At 41.4% G+C, this 18,298-nt stretch overlaps 1 protein-coding gene across 2 annotated transcripts in view; it reads right to left on the minus strand.

Moving 5' to 3' along the window:
* The window catches only part of DENND1B (DENN domain containing 1B), a 151,471-nt gene extending 135,433 nt beyond the window's left edge, over positions 1-16,038 (minus strand). For both annotated transcript variants that reach the window (XM_064719657.1, XM_064719656.1), the window contains exons 1-2: positions 15,861-16,038; positions 13,020-13,084 (exon numbers count right to left, since the gene is read on the minus strand). In XM_064719657.1, coding sequence (XP_064575727.1) covers positions 13,020-13,084; positions 15,861-15,877 — 82 coding nt within the window. In that variant the 5' untranslated portion in view covers positions 15,878-16,038. The remainder of the gene's footprint in view (positions 1-13,019; positions 13,085-15,860) is intronic.
* Positions 16,039-18,298: the final 2,260 nt, after the last annotated feature.

The raw sequence follows: 18,298 nt of genomic DNA on the forward strand, positions 1-18,298 counted from the left end.
AGAGCTGAAAGATTTTGTAACCTATTAATAACTACTGAGCTATCTAGCCACAAGTTGGGAAGATATTTCATCTATTGTTTATAAAGTGCTTTTCTTTGTTGACTTAGCACCATTCAAGACCAGACTTGGCTGGTATCCTATACAACACTGTGTTTTGAACTACCTTATCTTTAGTGCATGTGATCAGTTTTCTAAGCACAGATAATTCCACAGGGAAGGATTGCAGTTCATTGTACATAAAGCAGATTTTACCTCCACATCTGTGCATCCTATCAATGTCCATCACTTCTAACTAACAGCTACATATGAAAGAACTCTTGTTTCACTGCTCACATATTTTATCTTATGACAACTAAAAATTTTATTAGAATGTTTTAAGAATTTCAGATTAGAGGAGTCAATTAGCAGATCTCAACAGAACACCATTTTCCAATGCGGCTCTGTAGTAAACACTTTCTTAAGTAGAACCTAATGAAGTTGAAAACACTGATCTCTCTTGGCCAAAAACTGTCTCTGCCTAACCCTGCATGTTTGCCATATTCCAGTACATCTAGTTAATACCCTGTGAAGTTAAATAAAAGCATCCATAAATGTTGGTGAACCATGTATGAGCATGACATGATAATTAAACTTTATAACAATTGATATATATTTCAAATTTGGTTTCTTTGGTTTTCAAAACATACTATTTTCTTGTAATGGATCAGTATTGCTCTCTGAAAAGAATATTAATTTAAGATAACATACACTATAATTTCTTTTTGGCTTACAAACATGACAGAACTTCTAACATTCCTATTAAATATATTAATTTAATATATACTGCTATAACTTAAAAAGAAAAAAAAATTAGATTCTGGAACATTAATAGAAAGGCACTTTCTCAGTTTCAGTAACACTTAACTTTCAACATTTATCTCAAATTAAGCAATCTGTATCCGTTTCATGATTTGCATTGTGTTCAATGCACAAGCACAAAGCTGCTATACCAACTGCTATGCTAAGTAATGTATACTGGTATACAGACCCAAAGGAGCATTAACTAAATATAGCTCTTAAAACAAAACAAAGCAAAGAAAGAAAAGACCAAACTCACTTTGATCTCTCTGCATACAAAGCGTTTCCAAACATCACATTGTTTGCAAATATTGTTTATGCTGTTCTGGCACTTTCTGTCCTAGCAAGACTTTTTGTCTTGCTCCCTGAAAGATGAATATTTCAAGATGTGCTGACAATTAAAACATACTGGTCATGCTTAGATGAATAATTTCTAGTGTTAAGATACACAGAAGCAGAACTTCAGTAGCAGAAGTCCCCCAGTACTACATGCCAGTATCAAGTTTCCTTGTTTATTAAGATAAAAGGAGGAGTGTACATGGTGAGACACAAAACAAACAATGCTCTTTTATCAGATCATAAAAACCCATTATGTTCCTAGGGCATAATCTGAGAAATTCTGATTTGGGTCCATACAGACCCCAGTTATGTTCTCAGCAGAAATCCAGAACTGCATCTACTAAGGGTATATATTTACTTTACACAGATTGGCTCTAAATCCATGCTACAGCACAGCTGTAAGGAGCACCTCTGCAACTTTCCTGAGTTGAATTAATTCCAGGCTCTTTTACTAAAGTTATTAATGAGAATCTTAACTGCTGAATGCATAGATCATTCTGCAATCCTAGGCCACATCTTACTGGTGAAGTGACTGAATACACATTCCAATTTTTACAGTCAGTACTTCTCTCTCCTTTTAGATGGGCTGTTGAATATTTTAAAAGTTGGAAAGCATATGAAGTATACAGCCACTTTTCACCAGAAAGCTAAAATTTCTACTGGGTACTCTCCTTTTGCAGAGAACATTTCATAACAAGGTATCTTTATTTTCACACAGATTACCACACAGTATTTTCCAGTTTATGAAGGCCCAGCAGCCATAGAAAGCATCACCATCCCAAACACCAAGACAGGAGAAGCCACACAGATGGGTTCTCTTACAACAAATGTTGTTACCACAAAGTTTTCTGGGAAATGCAGAGAAGATCAGTGTTTCAAAGCTGAGACATGTAAACCCGTATCAGGAGGGTCAGGCAAACCCCCAGACTGAACTAATTTTGGGCTGGAAGCAAAGTATTTCTCTCGTTTTAGAGCTCCAACGCCCACTGTAGTTTCAGATCTTCCTCATCTATACAAACTGCACAAACCAGATCATATATAAGCAGAGACCAAGTCCATGCTCCCAGAAATTACAGAGCAAGTGCTTGGGATCGTGGATTTACTGGCTGCAAGAGCTCTGCTGACCACAGCCAACACAATTCACTAACTTTTTATTTCCAAAATTCATCCTATTTCACTTCCACTGAAAATTCTGGTCCTTTAGTTTATTTTTATTATTGTTTGATCTGGTTTACCCTGTCCTTCATCACTCTCCCCAATACCAGGAGCTGAGATGATTTATGCTTTGCTCACTGCTGAAAGCACAATGCAAATTCCCTCTAAGGACTGCAGGACCTCGCAGGTACTGTCAATGACAGTCTGCTGTATTTGTCAGTGTCCAGTAAGATCACACAAAATTGTTCATTTAAAAATAAGAGAGTCATCATCATTAGCTGCCACACAGTTTAAATAGGCTTTAGTTTATTAATTTTTTTTGCCAATGAAAAATGTTTTCCCCTAGGCACTTAAGGGATGGTCATCTGAAGCTTTTTTTGGTCAAGCAGTGTCACAGTATTGATTTCTAACATCACAACCAGAATGCAAAAGAATATTTCCTTCAAATCATTCTTTGTAAAATACAGCATATTATATCAAGACCAAAAAAAAAAAAGTTCTTTGTAAATTCCTTACTTATTAATTACACTTGCTTGTTCTGACTTTTTTTTTTTGCCTGACACTTGTAAAAGCAGTTTTAGACTAGAACTAGTAAGGTGCTAGAGGGCTCCAAACCCAGGTTAAGTAGATGGAAACACATGGCATGCAACATGCCCATCACAGAATCTAAAACAGGTTTGCTCAAATGCACCAATTAAAATGCCTGATTGAAACTGAAACTGAATGCTCAGAACCTCACCTAACTCAGTTTCAGTGTCAGGGAGCTTTACTTGTCCTGGCACAGGACCACTGACATCACAGCCTCCTCTATGTGACAGCCAAAGTTCATCAGCTACTAGGAAACTGAAGTTCTTGTTAAGCTGGCAGTATTCTTAGAGGGAAAAGTTACCTGGAGGACAAATACCAGCAAAAGTCTTTCCTGGACACAAAATTCATCAGAATTTCCTCTGCTGTGTCACAGTGCTGTTAACTATTTTCAGTTCTATGAATTACTGCATGATACCAATTAATACAATTGTGGTCTTTAGCCAGAATTTTATTCACCCAAAACAAAAATTTTATCTGTCTCCAAATCTACAATGCTTCAAAGTGCCCACAGGTGACAGGGATCTAACTTTGAGTATGCAGGTTTTTTCTTAGGAGCTCAATTTTGTTGTGAACAGAAAAACTGGGAAAAACCATCACAGTTGTGGAACCCATTTCTTCAAAACAGGACAGGAGTTTAACAAAGCCCAAACAGATTCCAACACAAAGCCAACAGGAAGATAGTAGGACAGAGTAAGGGCATACCTAGCTGTGTTTAGCTTCCTGAACTGGCAATACATTTACTTTAACAAACCTGAAATACTGGAAATCAACACTAAGGGATGAATCAACAGCCAATGCTACACTGAATGGCATGAAAATCCCATCAGTCCCTCCCTCTGTGACCTGCACAATGAACATTTCCTGCCAGCTCCAGAGGCAGCCCCAGCAGCTGGATGGTGAGCGTGCCCACAGAGCCAGCCTGCCAGGTGCCACCAGGAGCAGGAAGGATGCTTCCCTCTTGCTTTTAGCAGTGACAGCTTTTTGAAGTGAAACACAAACAGCAAACACAGCTTAGGAGCCAAAGGACCTCCAGAAGATGGGAACAGGATGAATAAAGGATCAGCTCCTGCCAGCAAGACTACATTACAGTAACTGTTTCCCTCTTGACACTCTAAAGGCACAGTGGTTTCACTCCATTATTTCAAATTCATTCTAGACTTAAAGATTTCTAAGTAAATTTGCAAGCACCACACAACCCTTTACCTTTATGGTGCTACTTTTTCTTATTTTGCATTTAAACAGAACACAAATGCATTCAATGCAGCACAAACCACACATTTTTTTTTGTACTGCATCTTAACCTGAGGATATAAAAAGTATCACTGATCCGTAATAACTCAATTTCACTCCTGGAAACAGCTGCCTTAAAATGTTAAGCTTTTCTTTGTAGCTTCTGAAGGAAATAATGCTGTACCTATAATCATTATCAGCATGGCTTCTCTGTGTCAAGTGCAACTACCTCTATACGGTTAAATGCAATATTTAGCATCCAGTATTTAACTACTAAAGAGATTTTTGCATTTAGCCAGCCCTTTGACACAGCAAAAGAACTGCCTCTTCCCAAAACCAAACATTTCACCCCATCCCCACAATGGCAACACAACTTAACAATACTTATATGTGCTCTAATACAGGTTCGAGTGGTGCAACAAATAAAACCCTTGATATTGAACAGCATCTAAAGTCAGATGCACAGGAAGTATTTGTGTCATTCTATGGTTCTGAGTTTAAGGAACAATGCAGTGTTAAACCACTTACAGAAAAGTACCTTGGTTATGATGATTATGCCTCTATGATGATCAAACTTGTCATTAATTAAGAAAGTTTTAAAAGTTTTAAAAATAACCAATATGCTCTTTTCAGACACAAGTTTTTAATTTTAGCTAGGTTTCAATCTACATCTGAATACCCATTCAAACGCATAAAGAAACCAGATTGAGGAAACATAATCTAAGGGCGTTGTTCAAACCTTGTTTCTAATTAAGGATTTAACACTTGGACAAAACCTTCCAAACAAGGATTGAGAATTTTGTAAAGGAACACAGTATGACTGTAAACTGCTGCCTTGGCTTTCCCAGTGCAGGAAGCGCAGATACCACACCCAAAATCTTGTTCAGGCCTTTTTTCTTAACTTCTGCTTTTTCTCTTCTTTTTTCCAAATAAAGTTTAGTACTAAGTTTTAAAATTTTCTCCTAAACCAGATTCACAAAACATAAAAAGTCTTTGTTCATCCAAATTATTCAGTTCTAAGCACAAAGGTACAATTCTCCAAAATACATGGAAAAATATTAAAGGCAAATATCAGAAGTTAATGTTTTCAGCACTTTTTTACTCTGTCAGTCAGATACAATCTTCCACCCTAAGTATTTGCCTGCAAATATCATCTTTTTATCAGGATCTTGGAATTACCACACATCAGCCTGCCATGAAAAATACAGATTCTTAACATATTAGTTGCACAGCAATGCTAGGCTCAAATCACTCTTACTACATTACTTTAAGGAATAAAACCAGCACTTTTTTTACTTGGCTTCAGGAGTTTTTAAGTTCTTCACAAAAATTTGTGTAACTCCTCCCTTTGCAGCCCTGATCATATTTTGTTTTATTTATATACAGAAGTATCTACTTCAACAGTTAGATGATGAGCATGTGCATGTACACGCATCTGCCATTCTCCAGATAATATCTTCAGTGGCAAAGGAAAAAGAATTAAAAAACTATTTTTGTTAACCAGACAGGAAACCCTACACTTCAGCCTCTTGAAATTAGTGATAGACAGAGAAGTGCCTTACAGCTTTGCAAAAAAAGCATTTTAAACCTTGGAAGTTGAACCAGTTTTCAAAGTTTTTTCAGCAGATTTTAAATCCTCCATATATTAAAAAAAAAATTAAAGTCATAACATTATATATGAAGAGAGGAAGCAGCATAAAATACCCATTGAAGAAAGATAAATCTCTGTGTACGATGGGCTGGCTGTTCAGTGTGTGGGAGGGCTGAAGCATGCTGACATTAGCTTAGGAAAATACGCAAACTCTTAACACTTCTGAATGCAAGCAATTTAAAAGCCCACAAACTATCCCCCAGGCAGCCATCTCAAATAGTGAAGTGCTAAAACGAAACTAAAATTAAATTTGAAAAAAGCACAAGAACATCAACTTTCATACTGATTGACTGCATTACACATATTGCTGTTTTCAACTTATATTTAGTTATACTACTACTAGTTGGTTCATTCTACTCAAATTTATATAAAATCCTTTTTATACCAACTTAATATTTGTATCCCTTAACTCAAGTTTTTCCCTTTTCATTTCACTGCCCAAAACCTGATCACACGGCTGAAAGTGACATATGGCACTACATGAAAAACTGACACAGCCGGGCAAGTGCCTGCAGGGGAACACACAGTTCATCTCCAGCAGCAGTGGTGGCACAGAGCCTGCCCCCGCAGCACGGCAGCTGGAATCTCTGCAGCAGAGCAGAGCCTGCCACTCCTCCCAGGACTGTCCCCTGGCCGCTGGGGAGCAGGGTCGGCCCTCCCCACTGAGCTCTCTTCACCCCGGTAAAGAATGCAGGCGAGATAGGAGAAAGGGCTTCCTTGACCTATTTCTTCAGCAGCTCTCACCCCTTCCCCTCCTACACACACATATCTGCACCCACCTCCAAATTACACATACATCCAAGAATCTCTGGAGGTTGTTGGAAAAAAAAAAAGATCTGTAGGAAATGAGACACTAAAAAGTGGCAACATTTTTCTCCACATTTTCGCATCTGTGGAGAAGCTAAAAGCTGTAGAGACTACACTGCATTTCTCAGTCTCTGGAGAAAATGAGGAAAAGGTAAAAAGCATCAAAATGCCCATCTTTATCTTAGATGCAGAATCATTCTTGTCTTAATTGGTTTTGTTGTTCATAATTTTCAAACACCCACTCTGTGCTAGTGACAGTCCAAACACACAGAAGACATTGTTCATACCCTCAGGGGCTTTCCAATTAAATGCCAGAAATTTGAACACAATGAAATTACTCATTTAGCTACAAGTGCAGGGTTTAAAGATGATAATTTATGAAGGATTTACAGCTATGCTTAGTGTTTGTACACTAGAGAACTTTAGCCAAACTCTGGCTCATATTCCTTGGTTTTGTCTAAAGGACACAAGTGATGCTCTACCTGCTTTTCATATACTACCTGCTTCTGTCTTTAAAGCATTTACACAACCCTCAAAAAAAGACTGTGATATTTTCTTCTCCTCATCAGTCAATCCTACAGAGAAACCAGGCTAGATTAAATGTCCTTTTTAGCTTTGAAATTTCAAGAGAAAAGCAAGAAACCACCACAGGGAAGTAGCACTAACCTAGATAACATATGAGTTACTGAGTCGGGGCAGGGGGGGCAGGGGATCGGATGTTAAACTCAATAAAACTTCTGAAGAATATAAAAACAATTTTTTTCCTAATACACAAAAACTGCATCTAAGCTAAGACTATAAGCAGATATCCAACGCTGTCAAATGACATTTTACCAATTGAAAAATTCAATTTTAATATGTTAATACAGTGTTTGAGACTAAAATATATACATAAATTAGATACTTTAAGAAAGCTTTTCTAGTTCATAGCAACATATAGTTGCTCTCCACAGTCACCTGAAGAACAGAGCATGTTTTAAAAAAGCAGAGAAACCTAATTTTCTGTGGGCCAGCACTTTAGTACCCTTCCAGCTAAAACCAACAGGGAAAAAGATTAGCAATATATAACCACTGCATCAAAAGTTTTTATTGCTCTTAAAAAAAACCCCTGCAGACTTCCTCATGTGTTACTCTGACAGAATTATCTTTTTCATCGGGTTCAAGAGATGCTGTACAAAAAAATGTAGAGCAGAGGAAAGAAGTTATCTTGATCAGCGTGTTACACCCAGTGGCTCAGAAAATGTGGTTAACAAACAACCCTCTAGAGTGAAGAAAAAAACAGAAGAAAAAGTGCTGCTTGCTCAGTCCACAACCTATGGGCAGTTTTGGAAGACTCTAAATCTAAACCTTACCAAAGCAAGACAGATTACCCTTGGACAAAACTAGCAACTGCAGTAAACTTGGTTTTGGAACTGGGGCCTTTCTGGATTTACATACTTTGTTAATACCTTAACAGAGAGCAATCAAACCTCATACAAAGAATTTTGCATTTCTAAACTAATTCCTGGACTTAATGCATACAGTTTTTAACTCTACCAAACACACAATTAAACTGGATTTGTGGCTTTTTCTTAAATATTTAATGAATATAAGGCCCTTTACAGAAAAATCATTTGGAGATCACACATCACTAAGATTTATTATCATTCTGGCAGAAGCAAAATAAACTACAGGAGTTATTCATGCAATTCAACAATCTATTTAGCATCTTCTCCGGAAATCACGTTGTCTAGCCCTAGAGCTATATAAGACTTCTTAGCATTTAAGAAAGAAATAGAGACAAAGAAACCAAGTTTCAAGGGTGTTCCAACAATTATTCTTAGATTAGACAGAAAATGAACTGGTACATTAAAAGGGTTTTCAAGTAAAACTTTAACAGTCAGGACTGCTTTAGACCCAAACCACAATTCAGTAGTTGACTTTTCTGGATTTACCTGCAGCCTCCAAGGAGCCTCTCTGTTGTTTTTTTTTAATGTGCTATAATCAAAGAAAAAGAAGGTAGAGCAGACAGCACTCTCTTAACCACACTGAGACCAATCTGAGTCATCTTCTCGGCAAACTGTGGACAGAAACACTGAAAACTTTATGTTCACAGAAGCTGTTGCACATTGCTTTTCTACTGCTGGCTGCTGTATCTGCACTGCCTCTTGCATCTGCAATCCAATTTTAACAGAATCAATGCACAGGATATAAAAATTATAGACTGAGTTAAATTGCCAGCTTCCTCTCTACCCAATTAACTCAAACCTACTGCTCACACTTAGAGGTGTGTATGTACAACCTGTGCATGCTTGTGTGCTCATAGATACACAGATAAACATACACTCCTCACAGAGATTACAATGGCACTATTCATTTGGACATGTCCTGGGGAAAAGTTCAGAAACATCAACCTTTCAGAAATTCAATTTACTTTTCATGATAGAAGGATCTGGATGACAAAAAAACAAAAATTGCTCCAGACAGCTTTATTCAGACAATTCCTAGGCTCCAACTCATCTTCCAGTGCCAGCTGCAGTGTAATTTTCAAGGGACAAAAGAGTTCCAGGAGGAGAGTAAAGCTGCTGTAGGTGCAGCTGTTGAGCAATAGCCTTATGTAAGATTGTGCACTTAGGACAACTGAACCACTGCTTCACTCCTGATACCCAGTAAGGGTGACTCAGCTCAAAGTGCAAAAAGCTTTTCAAGCTAAAGAGAAATTCTTGTCCTTAAAATAACAGAGCAGTTTTGATAATATCTGTTATCAAGCTGCCCTATGGGTCTGTAAGTGAAAATTTAATACAGAAGGCCTGCTGCTGATATTAAATTGAGCACACATTTTTGCTATTTCTTGTTCACTGTTCATTAAGGAATAACACAGAAAAGAATTACAAAAATATGCAACTGCCTGGAAGGCAGTGTAAAACCTTTTTTTCTGTAAGGTGCTACTCACATTGCAAGCCAAATACACAATTAGCAAATACCAGGCTGTTAGAATAGCTTAGCACTTCTGTCCCAGTCACTTAGCAAACGCTGCTGAACAGAAGCTAATTCATCTCAAAAGTCTTGCAAGAAATGGGTTATGAATTTTCCTAAGTAAAAGCTGTCACATCAACTAGTTACTAATTGATGTTTGCTATCCTCAGCACTGCAAAGGACCCAAAGTTATGATCTGGGCTACAATCTCATGTTGGTTTTAAGGGTTTTGTCTCCTCTTTGGAGATTTACTCTAAAAATCAAGTAAGTATGTATCCTAAACCGTTGAGGGAATTATGAGAATATTTAGGTAGAGAATATCCTTTTTTTTCCTCTCCTGTCTTAGGAAAGAGTCGGAAGATCACTGTTCTAGCAATGCTGCTATGCATTCCTGTAGATTAAAACAGAGTAACAAATATTCAAGTACGTAAGCTACTCTTAAATCACAAAAAAATCCAGAAACCATGTATCCAGTGGGAAACAAAATTTTGATCCACCTATAAATAAGTATATGCTAGCACAACTGAGCCTGTAACCAATTCAAGAGCTACCTACCAAACATGAAGTGATAAATTCATACTAACTTAGATGAAATCTCTTTGGGTTCTACTCAATGTAAAGGGTTCGCCTATGTTGAAAATAATTAGTGGAATAATTGAAGAACAAATTTCTTAACACATGTAAGAAATGATATGCTGCTCCATTTCATGTATGTATGATCCTTTACAGTTGGAACAGTCCTAGGACAATGTAAAGTCTGAAAAACCTACATTCCTGGAGAGCTATGTTGTAATTAAGAAGTTATGAAAAAATGCTTTTACAAAAGCATTAAACAATTTTAACAGCAAAATTCTTTATCATGTCCGACTGTTACAGGCATTCAGAATCCTCATAAAAACATCTTAGTAAGAGCTCCACATGCAGTAAGGCCACCTCCATTTTGATTTGTTAGAACAGTTATACATTGGCACAGGGAAATTAAAATACAGGAGAACAGAGACTACAGCAAAGCTTGAAAAGAAAAAGCTTAGAGATACACAGGTCACATTAAGGTCTTCCTCGCTCCTAAGTCAGCTTCTCCTGCTGCTCACTCATGCAGGGAGATCATAATTTTGTGGCTGTGATATTTCCACGGCAACACTGGTGACAGTGATGTCACAAATTCAGTCCTGACATAGCTTCAGGATCAAGTACAAGGAGCAGATGGGATGCGAGGGAGAAAGCCCCTATTTAAACACAAATCTCTTTCATAAGAAAGAAAGAGGCATGAGCAAAGAACCAGGTGAACGGATCATGTTTTCAAGTATGATATATTCAAAAGATTATCCTAGCATGAAAATCTATTTAAAGGCAAGACCTACAATACAGGGTAACTGTCAAATTTGTTAGGCCTTATAATAAACCAACCTTGAAAGCTCCCTGTTTTGCATGACAAGCCCTGTGCTCCATTTCTAAAGTGGCACTGAAGACAATACACTTTTGTCCCTTGTGAATTTCCTTTAGATAACTTTAACATTCAGATATATTAATTTGATACATCACTGTGCTCATAATACCATATGTAAATATGATGTCAAGCCCTCACTGGAGTGAGTTTGTTATCTGAATTAGATATGATATGAAAGACATTAAAACAAATCCCAGATGGGTCACCAAGTACAACAGGATGGTAACTGGAATATTCAGCCAGCACTGTTAGATTGGCAAAAGGAGACTGTACTTTTGTCCTGATCTGGATGCATGCAAGAATTAACACAAGCTACAGGCCAGCTGAAGACGCCTGAGTCTCTCACCAGTTACACACTGCAGACTCCAAAATATTACTGGTAACAAACCCCCTTCCTGTCTTTGGCCACCCCATGAACCAAGAGCAACTGAGCCCACAGAGCACAGAAGCAATTGTAACAAAAGGGAGAATAGCAGGGAGTGCAACCTCAATACAGCCACAAACAGTCCCCACATTAACTTGTGTCACAGTGCAAGGAGACACACATTTCTTAATAATGCTTCTCTCCACGAGGACAAGTAATAAACAGCAAAACTACCAAGCAAGAGAGACAAGGGAAGTGCCTAGGACCAAAATTCAGATTTCAAGATGAAGACCTGGAAGGATTACCAACAGTCTAGCTCTCAGGGGGGAAAGGAAGAAAGGGAATAGAATTTGCAGCCTGAAGCCAGGCCTAAGCCAAGATATGAACAGGCCCCCAGGAAGGGATATTGGGTGGGCCCAGAGACTAAAAGCACAATGCAAGGAGGAGCAGATCCAAAGTCAAGTAGCTAAACAGGGTTCCCAGACATCATCTATGAAATCACTAAGGCAAAAACTGCGCATGTGATCCAAGCCACAACTATGATCATAGTTAGGAAAGTCCACCTGATTTGCCAAACTATGACAATACCAACACTAAATCAAAAAGCAGGCAATAAACTGGAGGGTGCTGGCTGGCAACAAAAATAATTAAAAGACCTGAGGGCTCACAATTGTTTAGCTTCAACAAAAAGGGTTTTTTTCCCAAACATATTAGACACATTTTGACAACTCACTAACAGAAACGCTGTCTGAAATATAAAAAAAAAACCAAGGAATAGTGTGCGGCTATAAACTTCTACAGGCCTCTAACTGGTTAAAGTAGTAAACTCTGGAAACAGTATCCATTAGCACAGTAGGACAAGAAATATAGTCTGTTTTAAGATGTAGTTTATTGTTTTTATAGTTGTGATTAAGACACAGCTGTCACAGACTAACATGACTACAATACAACCCTGACAAGACTCCTCCTCTCCCTTTGCTTTTGTAAGGCCAACAACCTCGGATGAGAACATGAACCCAGTTCCCCCAGTGGACTTTCAAGAGGTCACTTTAATTTCAGTACTGGAAAGCCCATCTTTTTACCCAAGGGGAGGGAAAAAAAGCCTCTCTCAGACAACTCTTGCACTACTACATCTCTTTTACCTCGTGTTTATAGAGATGTGAAAGTGACGGCTGATACAAGCTCAAGGCAGCTCTCACTGCTGTTTGTATGATGCAGCAAACCAGGGCAGCTGCCAAACATGAGCTACAAAGAAAGTCTCTTCCTATTTTTTTCAGAAAATAACTTACTTTCTCTCTATCACACTGATCAAAATTAACATTCCCCTGATAGACAGAAGTCAATTGCTCTTCTAAAATGAAATCTTACACAAAAATCAACATTTTAAGAGTAGAAAATACACTTCAGGGTTTGCAAATATATCATGAAGAACAAAAATATTTTTACAACAGCTAAAATGAAAACAAAACCCCACAACAACTACAAAGTAATAGATTTTAAAAAGCAAAAAACTAATCATAGGCACATTCTAACACAATCTCAGCCCAAAAGCAATTCAAAGTACAAAATAACACTAGACTGGCATGCCAAGTATTTTTTTCCAGCTCTCATTTCTCTATATAAATATCACAGACACAGTGTATTACCTTCGTTTTCTGAAGCTTGGCATTTTACTTTCAGTACCAAATCAAAGGTACGTTCCGGATTTTCCCTAGAAGAAATAAATACAACCAATTATCATATACATATTTCAGATCTTATTTCTACTGTTATATTCTTTCCATTCTTTTTGTAGAATAATAAATAGAATTAAAATATTATTAAAACAGAATTAGTACTCAGATTAGTTCTAAGAAAGAACTAAAAAGTCACATTTCCCTATACAGCCTTAAGAAAGGAATAAGAAAGATAAACAAGCTAAACTGTGTGATTCATTTACATTTTATTGTCACTGCCTTATATATCAAATAGCTTTTAAGTCGCTTCACCATACCTCATCTAACAGTTGAGAAAAAAGAGCTACCAAACTCCTTATCAATCAATCTGCAACATTAATGGAGTCACAGGCAGCCTTTTCTAAAGCTATGTCTTATTTCTACTAAGTAGGAACAGCCCATCATTAGACTTTCATTTTAACGCCCTGTGTTTAGCCGCTGTCCTTTAAATGCACCTGATTACCACCCCAAGGCCGAGACTCGTTTGGCTTCCTCTTTCAGCAGATATTGATCGCCAGCTGGGCCTCTAAAGGCTGAACCTCAGGCGTGATTCACTGCGAGAGCCACCACGAGTGCACGAAGCGGGGATGGCCACAAGCCCGAGCTGGCCAGGAAGAGGAGCCGCCTTATCTGCAGGAGCCATCAAGGGCAGCTGCGGGTGACGGCCGGCGCCTCTTCCACCTGATGATAATAACAAGCTGCGTGTGCCAACAGCAATTAACACTCAACCTAATCCCAAACTACATATTCATTGAAACGGGCCTAAATGCCATTACCACGCCACCCACCCCTCTCTGCCTACCAAGCACACTGCTATTTATATTAAAAACAAGCGGTATAACCGCACCCATATCAATTATCTATTTAACCACATAAAAGGCTCACAGTGGAACTCCTGTCTTGTGTAACACTCCCACTGAAATCAGCTGGAGATTTAAGCATAGGGGGGAAAAAAAAAAAGACTTGGTTCCAGGTTTCTAGAATGCTTCACATAAAGCATAAAGCAAATTAAAACATTGTTGTTTCTTTATTTAAAGTACTGAATGAAATCCAAACGCTGAGCCAGGGAAAAACTCAGCTGTCACAAATTAATTGATTCAGTACATGCTTTCACTGACCTCAGCACCATCGTCAATTGAGATACACAATTATAGTCTAATTCAGATTATGAAGACATAACCTGCCCATATCACACTCTTCCCTTGCATTTTAAGGCATTTTGTGGGGAAATCCTTTATCTACTGATCCTGGGTATATGAGATGAAATTCTGGTCTGAGTTACGGCAAGGCCGTAAATCCAGGACATTGGAGATTTAATCTGGTGTTAAACTGTCCATTGTTCCTCTAGCTGATGAGCAGGTTCAGAATGAAACTGATAAGGCTTGGTTGAGTCACCTAGAAAACTGAACCACAAAAATCCTTCATTTGAAAAAAAATGACATCTCCCCATGACATTGCTCTAGCTTAGGCCTTCGGTTTATTCTCTCAGGCTGGGGTTTTTTAATGTGAATCGGTTTGTGTTACAATCACCAAATGAGTGCTTCTACCTCAACTCCTAGATGAGTTACACTCAAAAAAAGTCTTTGAAGTAATACTGCCTTCTGTCTTTCACTGTAGTACTCTAAAACTGCTTTTGCAGGAAAATGCTTCTAAGTTTACTCTTCACATCCCACTACACTCAGAAGTGTCAAAAATGTGTCAAACTAATCTGAGAATTGTGAGCCTGTCTCTCGTCTCTCGTTTCCCTGCCAGCTCCGCGGTGCCAGCCTGCTCAGAGCGTCCAGACACGGAGTGTTTGTCAATTGCCGAAACGCGTGTGTAACATCTTGTCACTTTCAATGTCACGGGAGCAGGCGGCCGCTGCCGGAGGGCAGCCCGGACGGCAGTGCTCCCGAACACCCCAAGAACCTCTTCTGCACCGGCCAGGCTGTAATGACAGAAGGGTGGTCTGCAACCACCATGGCCTCAAGCCAAAACACAAGGAGTTTCACCTGAACGTGAGGAAGAACTTTACACTGAGGACGCCAGAGCAGTGAACAGACCGCCCAAGGACGGTCGTTGAGTCTTCCCCTGGAGACGTTCCAAACCCACCTGGAAGTGTTCCTGTGTCACCTGCTCTACATGGCCCTGCCTTGGCAAGGCGAGAGGACTGGATGATCTGCAGAGCTCCCTCCCTACCCTGACAATTCTGTGACCTCCTAAAGGGATGTCTGTAACAGCCTCGGCCCGCGGCGGGCAGCTCTGCTGGGCCCGGCGGCCTCGGGACCGCGCTGCCACCCCCGCACAGGCCCCGTTCACCGGCACAGCCTGACCGGCGCCGGGGCCTCTGCCCGGCCGGGCAGACGGCTGCCGAGCGCGTCCCCCGCACAGCCGGGCGATGCCGGGGCCGCCGCGGGGCCGGGAGGCGGCGTGGGGCGGGGGAGCGGCCGGCGGGGCTGCGGCCGCCTCCTTCTCCTCCTCTCCGCCGCCGCGGGCCGGGTCGGGGGGCGCCGCCGCTCCCCCCGTGCCGCGGGTCCCGCCTCGCCCCGGCTCCGGCCCCGCCGCCTCCCGCCCGCCCTTCCCGCTGTCACTCAGCGGCCGCGGCGGACGCGCCCGGCCCCTCGCACGCTCCCGCCGGGTGGGCTCCCCCTCCTCCCGTCCCCGCCCGCCGGACGCCGGGCCCGGCGGACCGGGGCAGCCACGGGGCCTGCTCGCCGCCTGTCCTCCGCGCGGGCTCGGCTCGGCCCGCCGCGCCCCACAGCCCCGCCACGGCCCCGCATACACAGCACTCACTTGAACCTGCTGTCCATGGTCACATCGCGGGCCCCGGCGGCGGCCCCGGCGCCCCCAGGGACAAGCGCCCCGCCCGGCAGGGGCGAAGGGGCAGCGCCGGCCGCGGAGCGCTGGGCGGCGGGGGCGGCTCAGCGCAGCGGCGGGCGGCGGCCCATGGCTGCTCCGCTCCGCTCCCCCGGCTCGGGCCGCGACTGCGGCGGAGCGCGGCACCGCCTCCTCCCCCGTCTCTCAGTTCCTGTTGCAGCCGCTCCGGCACCTTCTGGGAACCAGGAAGCTCCGCGGCGGCCCGGGGAGCCGCCGGGGCTGGTGTCACCTGAGGGCGGCGGGGGAGGGCGGCAGTCCGTGCCCTCCGCGGCAGGTGCGCTGCGGAGCCGGCCCGAGCCCCGGCGGGTGGGCCGGGGCCGCGCGTGGGCACCGTCAGGTGTCCCCTCACGGGCACCTGCACCCTGTGCTCAAACCGCTCCCGGGATGGGTCCGGCCCGTGAGGGCACTGACACATCCTAGCGGCTCTTCATGCGCAGCAGCAAAGGGGAGCTTTTCGTGCTAAAGGTCATAAATGTTAATTTAACCTGCTGTAATCTGCTTCGCTTTTGGTTTTATCGAGTGCTAAACAAACACTGTCCCAAACTGCTGAAGAGCTGCTGCAGCAGGGACGGCTGGAGCAAACGCACCGTGCTGTAAACACACATGAAAAGCTTTCAATCTTCGAGTGCTTCCCTCGAGTTTGGAAAGGAAATAAAAATAACACCGTCCTTGAGAGGCTTCCAAGTCTCATTCATCTGAGAGGCACTGAGCAGCCAAATTCCCACCTACACCAAGTTTCCCTCACCAACATAGTAACACTGTAATGAAAAAGTGCATAAAATAGATTCTGTGGTACTGGGCCAAAGAAAAAACGTCATTCTTTTCACTCTTCCTCCAGAAGCTAATCATCATATCAACAGTTGAAAAGATGAAAAAAATTCAAGCCAATTATATATTAAACACATAAAACAGTATTAGTGCATTACTGGGGCTGAAAAATGAAATATTCAAAAGTCAGGAAATTACAAATATTAACTTCTCCAAACCAATATTGTTTTGGCTTCACTGCGCATCCTACACACCTCACAGGACATAGATTAACTAATAATAAATCGTATCAATGTGCACCAAAAAGAGCTGAATGTTATGGCAAAAACCTTAGCTTGGGGATTGTCCTCATTCTGTGGTAATTTTTGGCTGTGTTTTAGCAGCCAGTATTTGCAACTCCCACTGAAGTAAATGAAATTGCTTGGGGCTTTGTATCCTTAGCATATAACAACGCACTTCATGTAGCTCCGGGATTTTTTAGAAAAAAAAAAAAAAACAGTTAAATGTGTGTTTTTGTTCCATGAGGGGCCCTCACAGCAGGCAGCATTAATTCACCCACTGTTAAATTGAACTTCTCTGGTGGGATCAGTCTGGAGAGAAGGCAGCAGTGCCCATGTCTGCTCTAGCAAGGGGATGGGGAGAGCAAGGCATCCAGCACCCAGGGATGTTACAGAACCAAAAGGAGAAGAAACACTCGGGGAAGGCTATGGGGCACAACTATAGTCATGTCTGTACCTCTGTCTTTGTGCCTGCCTCCCTTCTGCCCTCCATCTCTCCCCCCAGACCTACTGCAAAGCACACAGAATGTGAAAGTCTCTTCTGCAAAAAAATGGCCAATACTTTAACAAGATTGAATTTGGATCAGATGATTATCCAAATATCGAGACATTTTACTTGTGAAAAATTTCTATTTGAGGTGTACAAGAAAGAAGAAAAACCAAAACAACTCCCAACATCCCACCTCCAAAAAAACCCCAGGATTTCAATAGATCTGTATTTTGAATTACAATAAATATTTTATAAGTCTATTGTGTGTTTATTTCTCTCTTCTCTTAAGCAGCTGATGCTTGCCACTTTTGCAGTCTGGCGGCCTGTCAAGCTGATCTACCATACCGTTCCAGCCACTCTTGGACTAGGGCCTGTCTTGGCAGATAGGACCATTCAGTCCCTTAGATTTCATTTTATCATAATTGGAGAAAAAAAAGGTAGGATTTCTTTCCCAAAGTAAATACATGCCTTGTCACTGGAGTAAATTGACTGCATGCAGTGACTAAACCTTGCCTGCCTGGAACAGCAGGAAGAGTAGAGAAAGTTCAGCTTTAAAATAGAAGGCATATGAGAGAACACCCTGTTGAGATGAGGCTCACATCTCTCAGAGCTATTATTTCAGACTCTGTGAAAGTTTAAGCAGACATCTCTGCCCTGGTTACACTTAGTTCATGTTTTCCAGACTGTTTTGCAACCACAGCAGCTTTTAATGAAAGATGATGTTTTGGGAAAGGTATTAGTGTTCAAAACCACCTCTTACTACTACCTCGTTTCAGCTTTTCCTTGGAAGAGAATCAAGGAAGAAGGAAAAACTGAAA

The sequence above is a fragment of the Zonotrichia leucophrys genome, chromosome 8 (assembly GCF_028769735.1).
Source record: "Zonotrichia leucophrys gambelii isolate GWCS_2022_RI chromosome 8, RI_Zleu_2.0, whole genome shotgun sequence".
Taxonomy (NCBI): Eukaryota; Metazoa; Chordata; class Aves; order Passeriformes; family Passerellidae; genus Zonotrichia; species Zonotrichia leucophrys.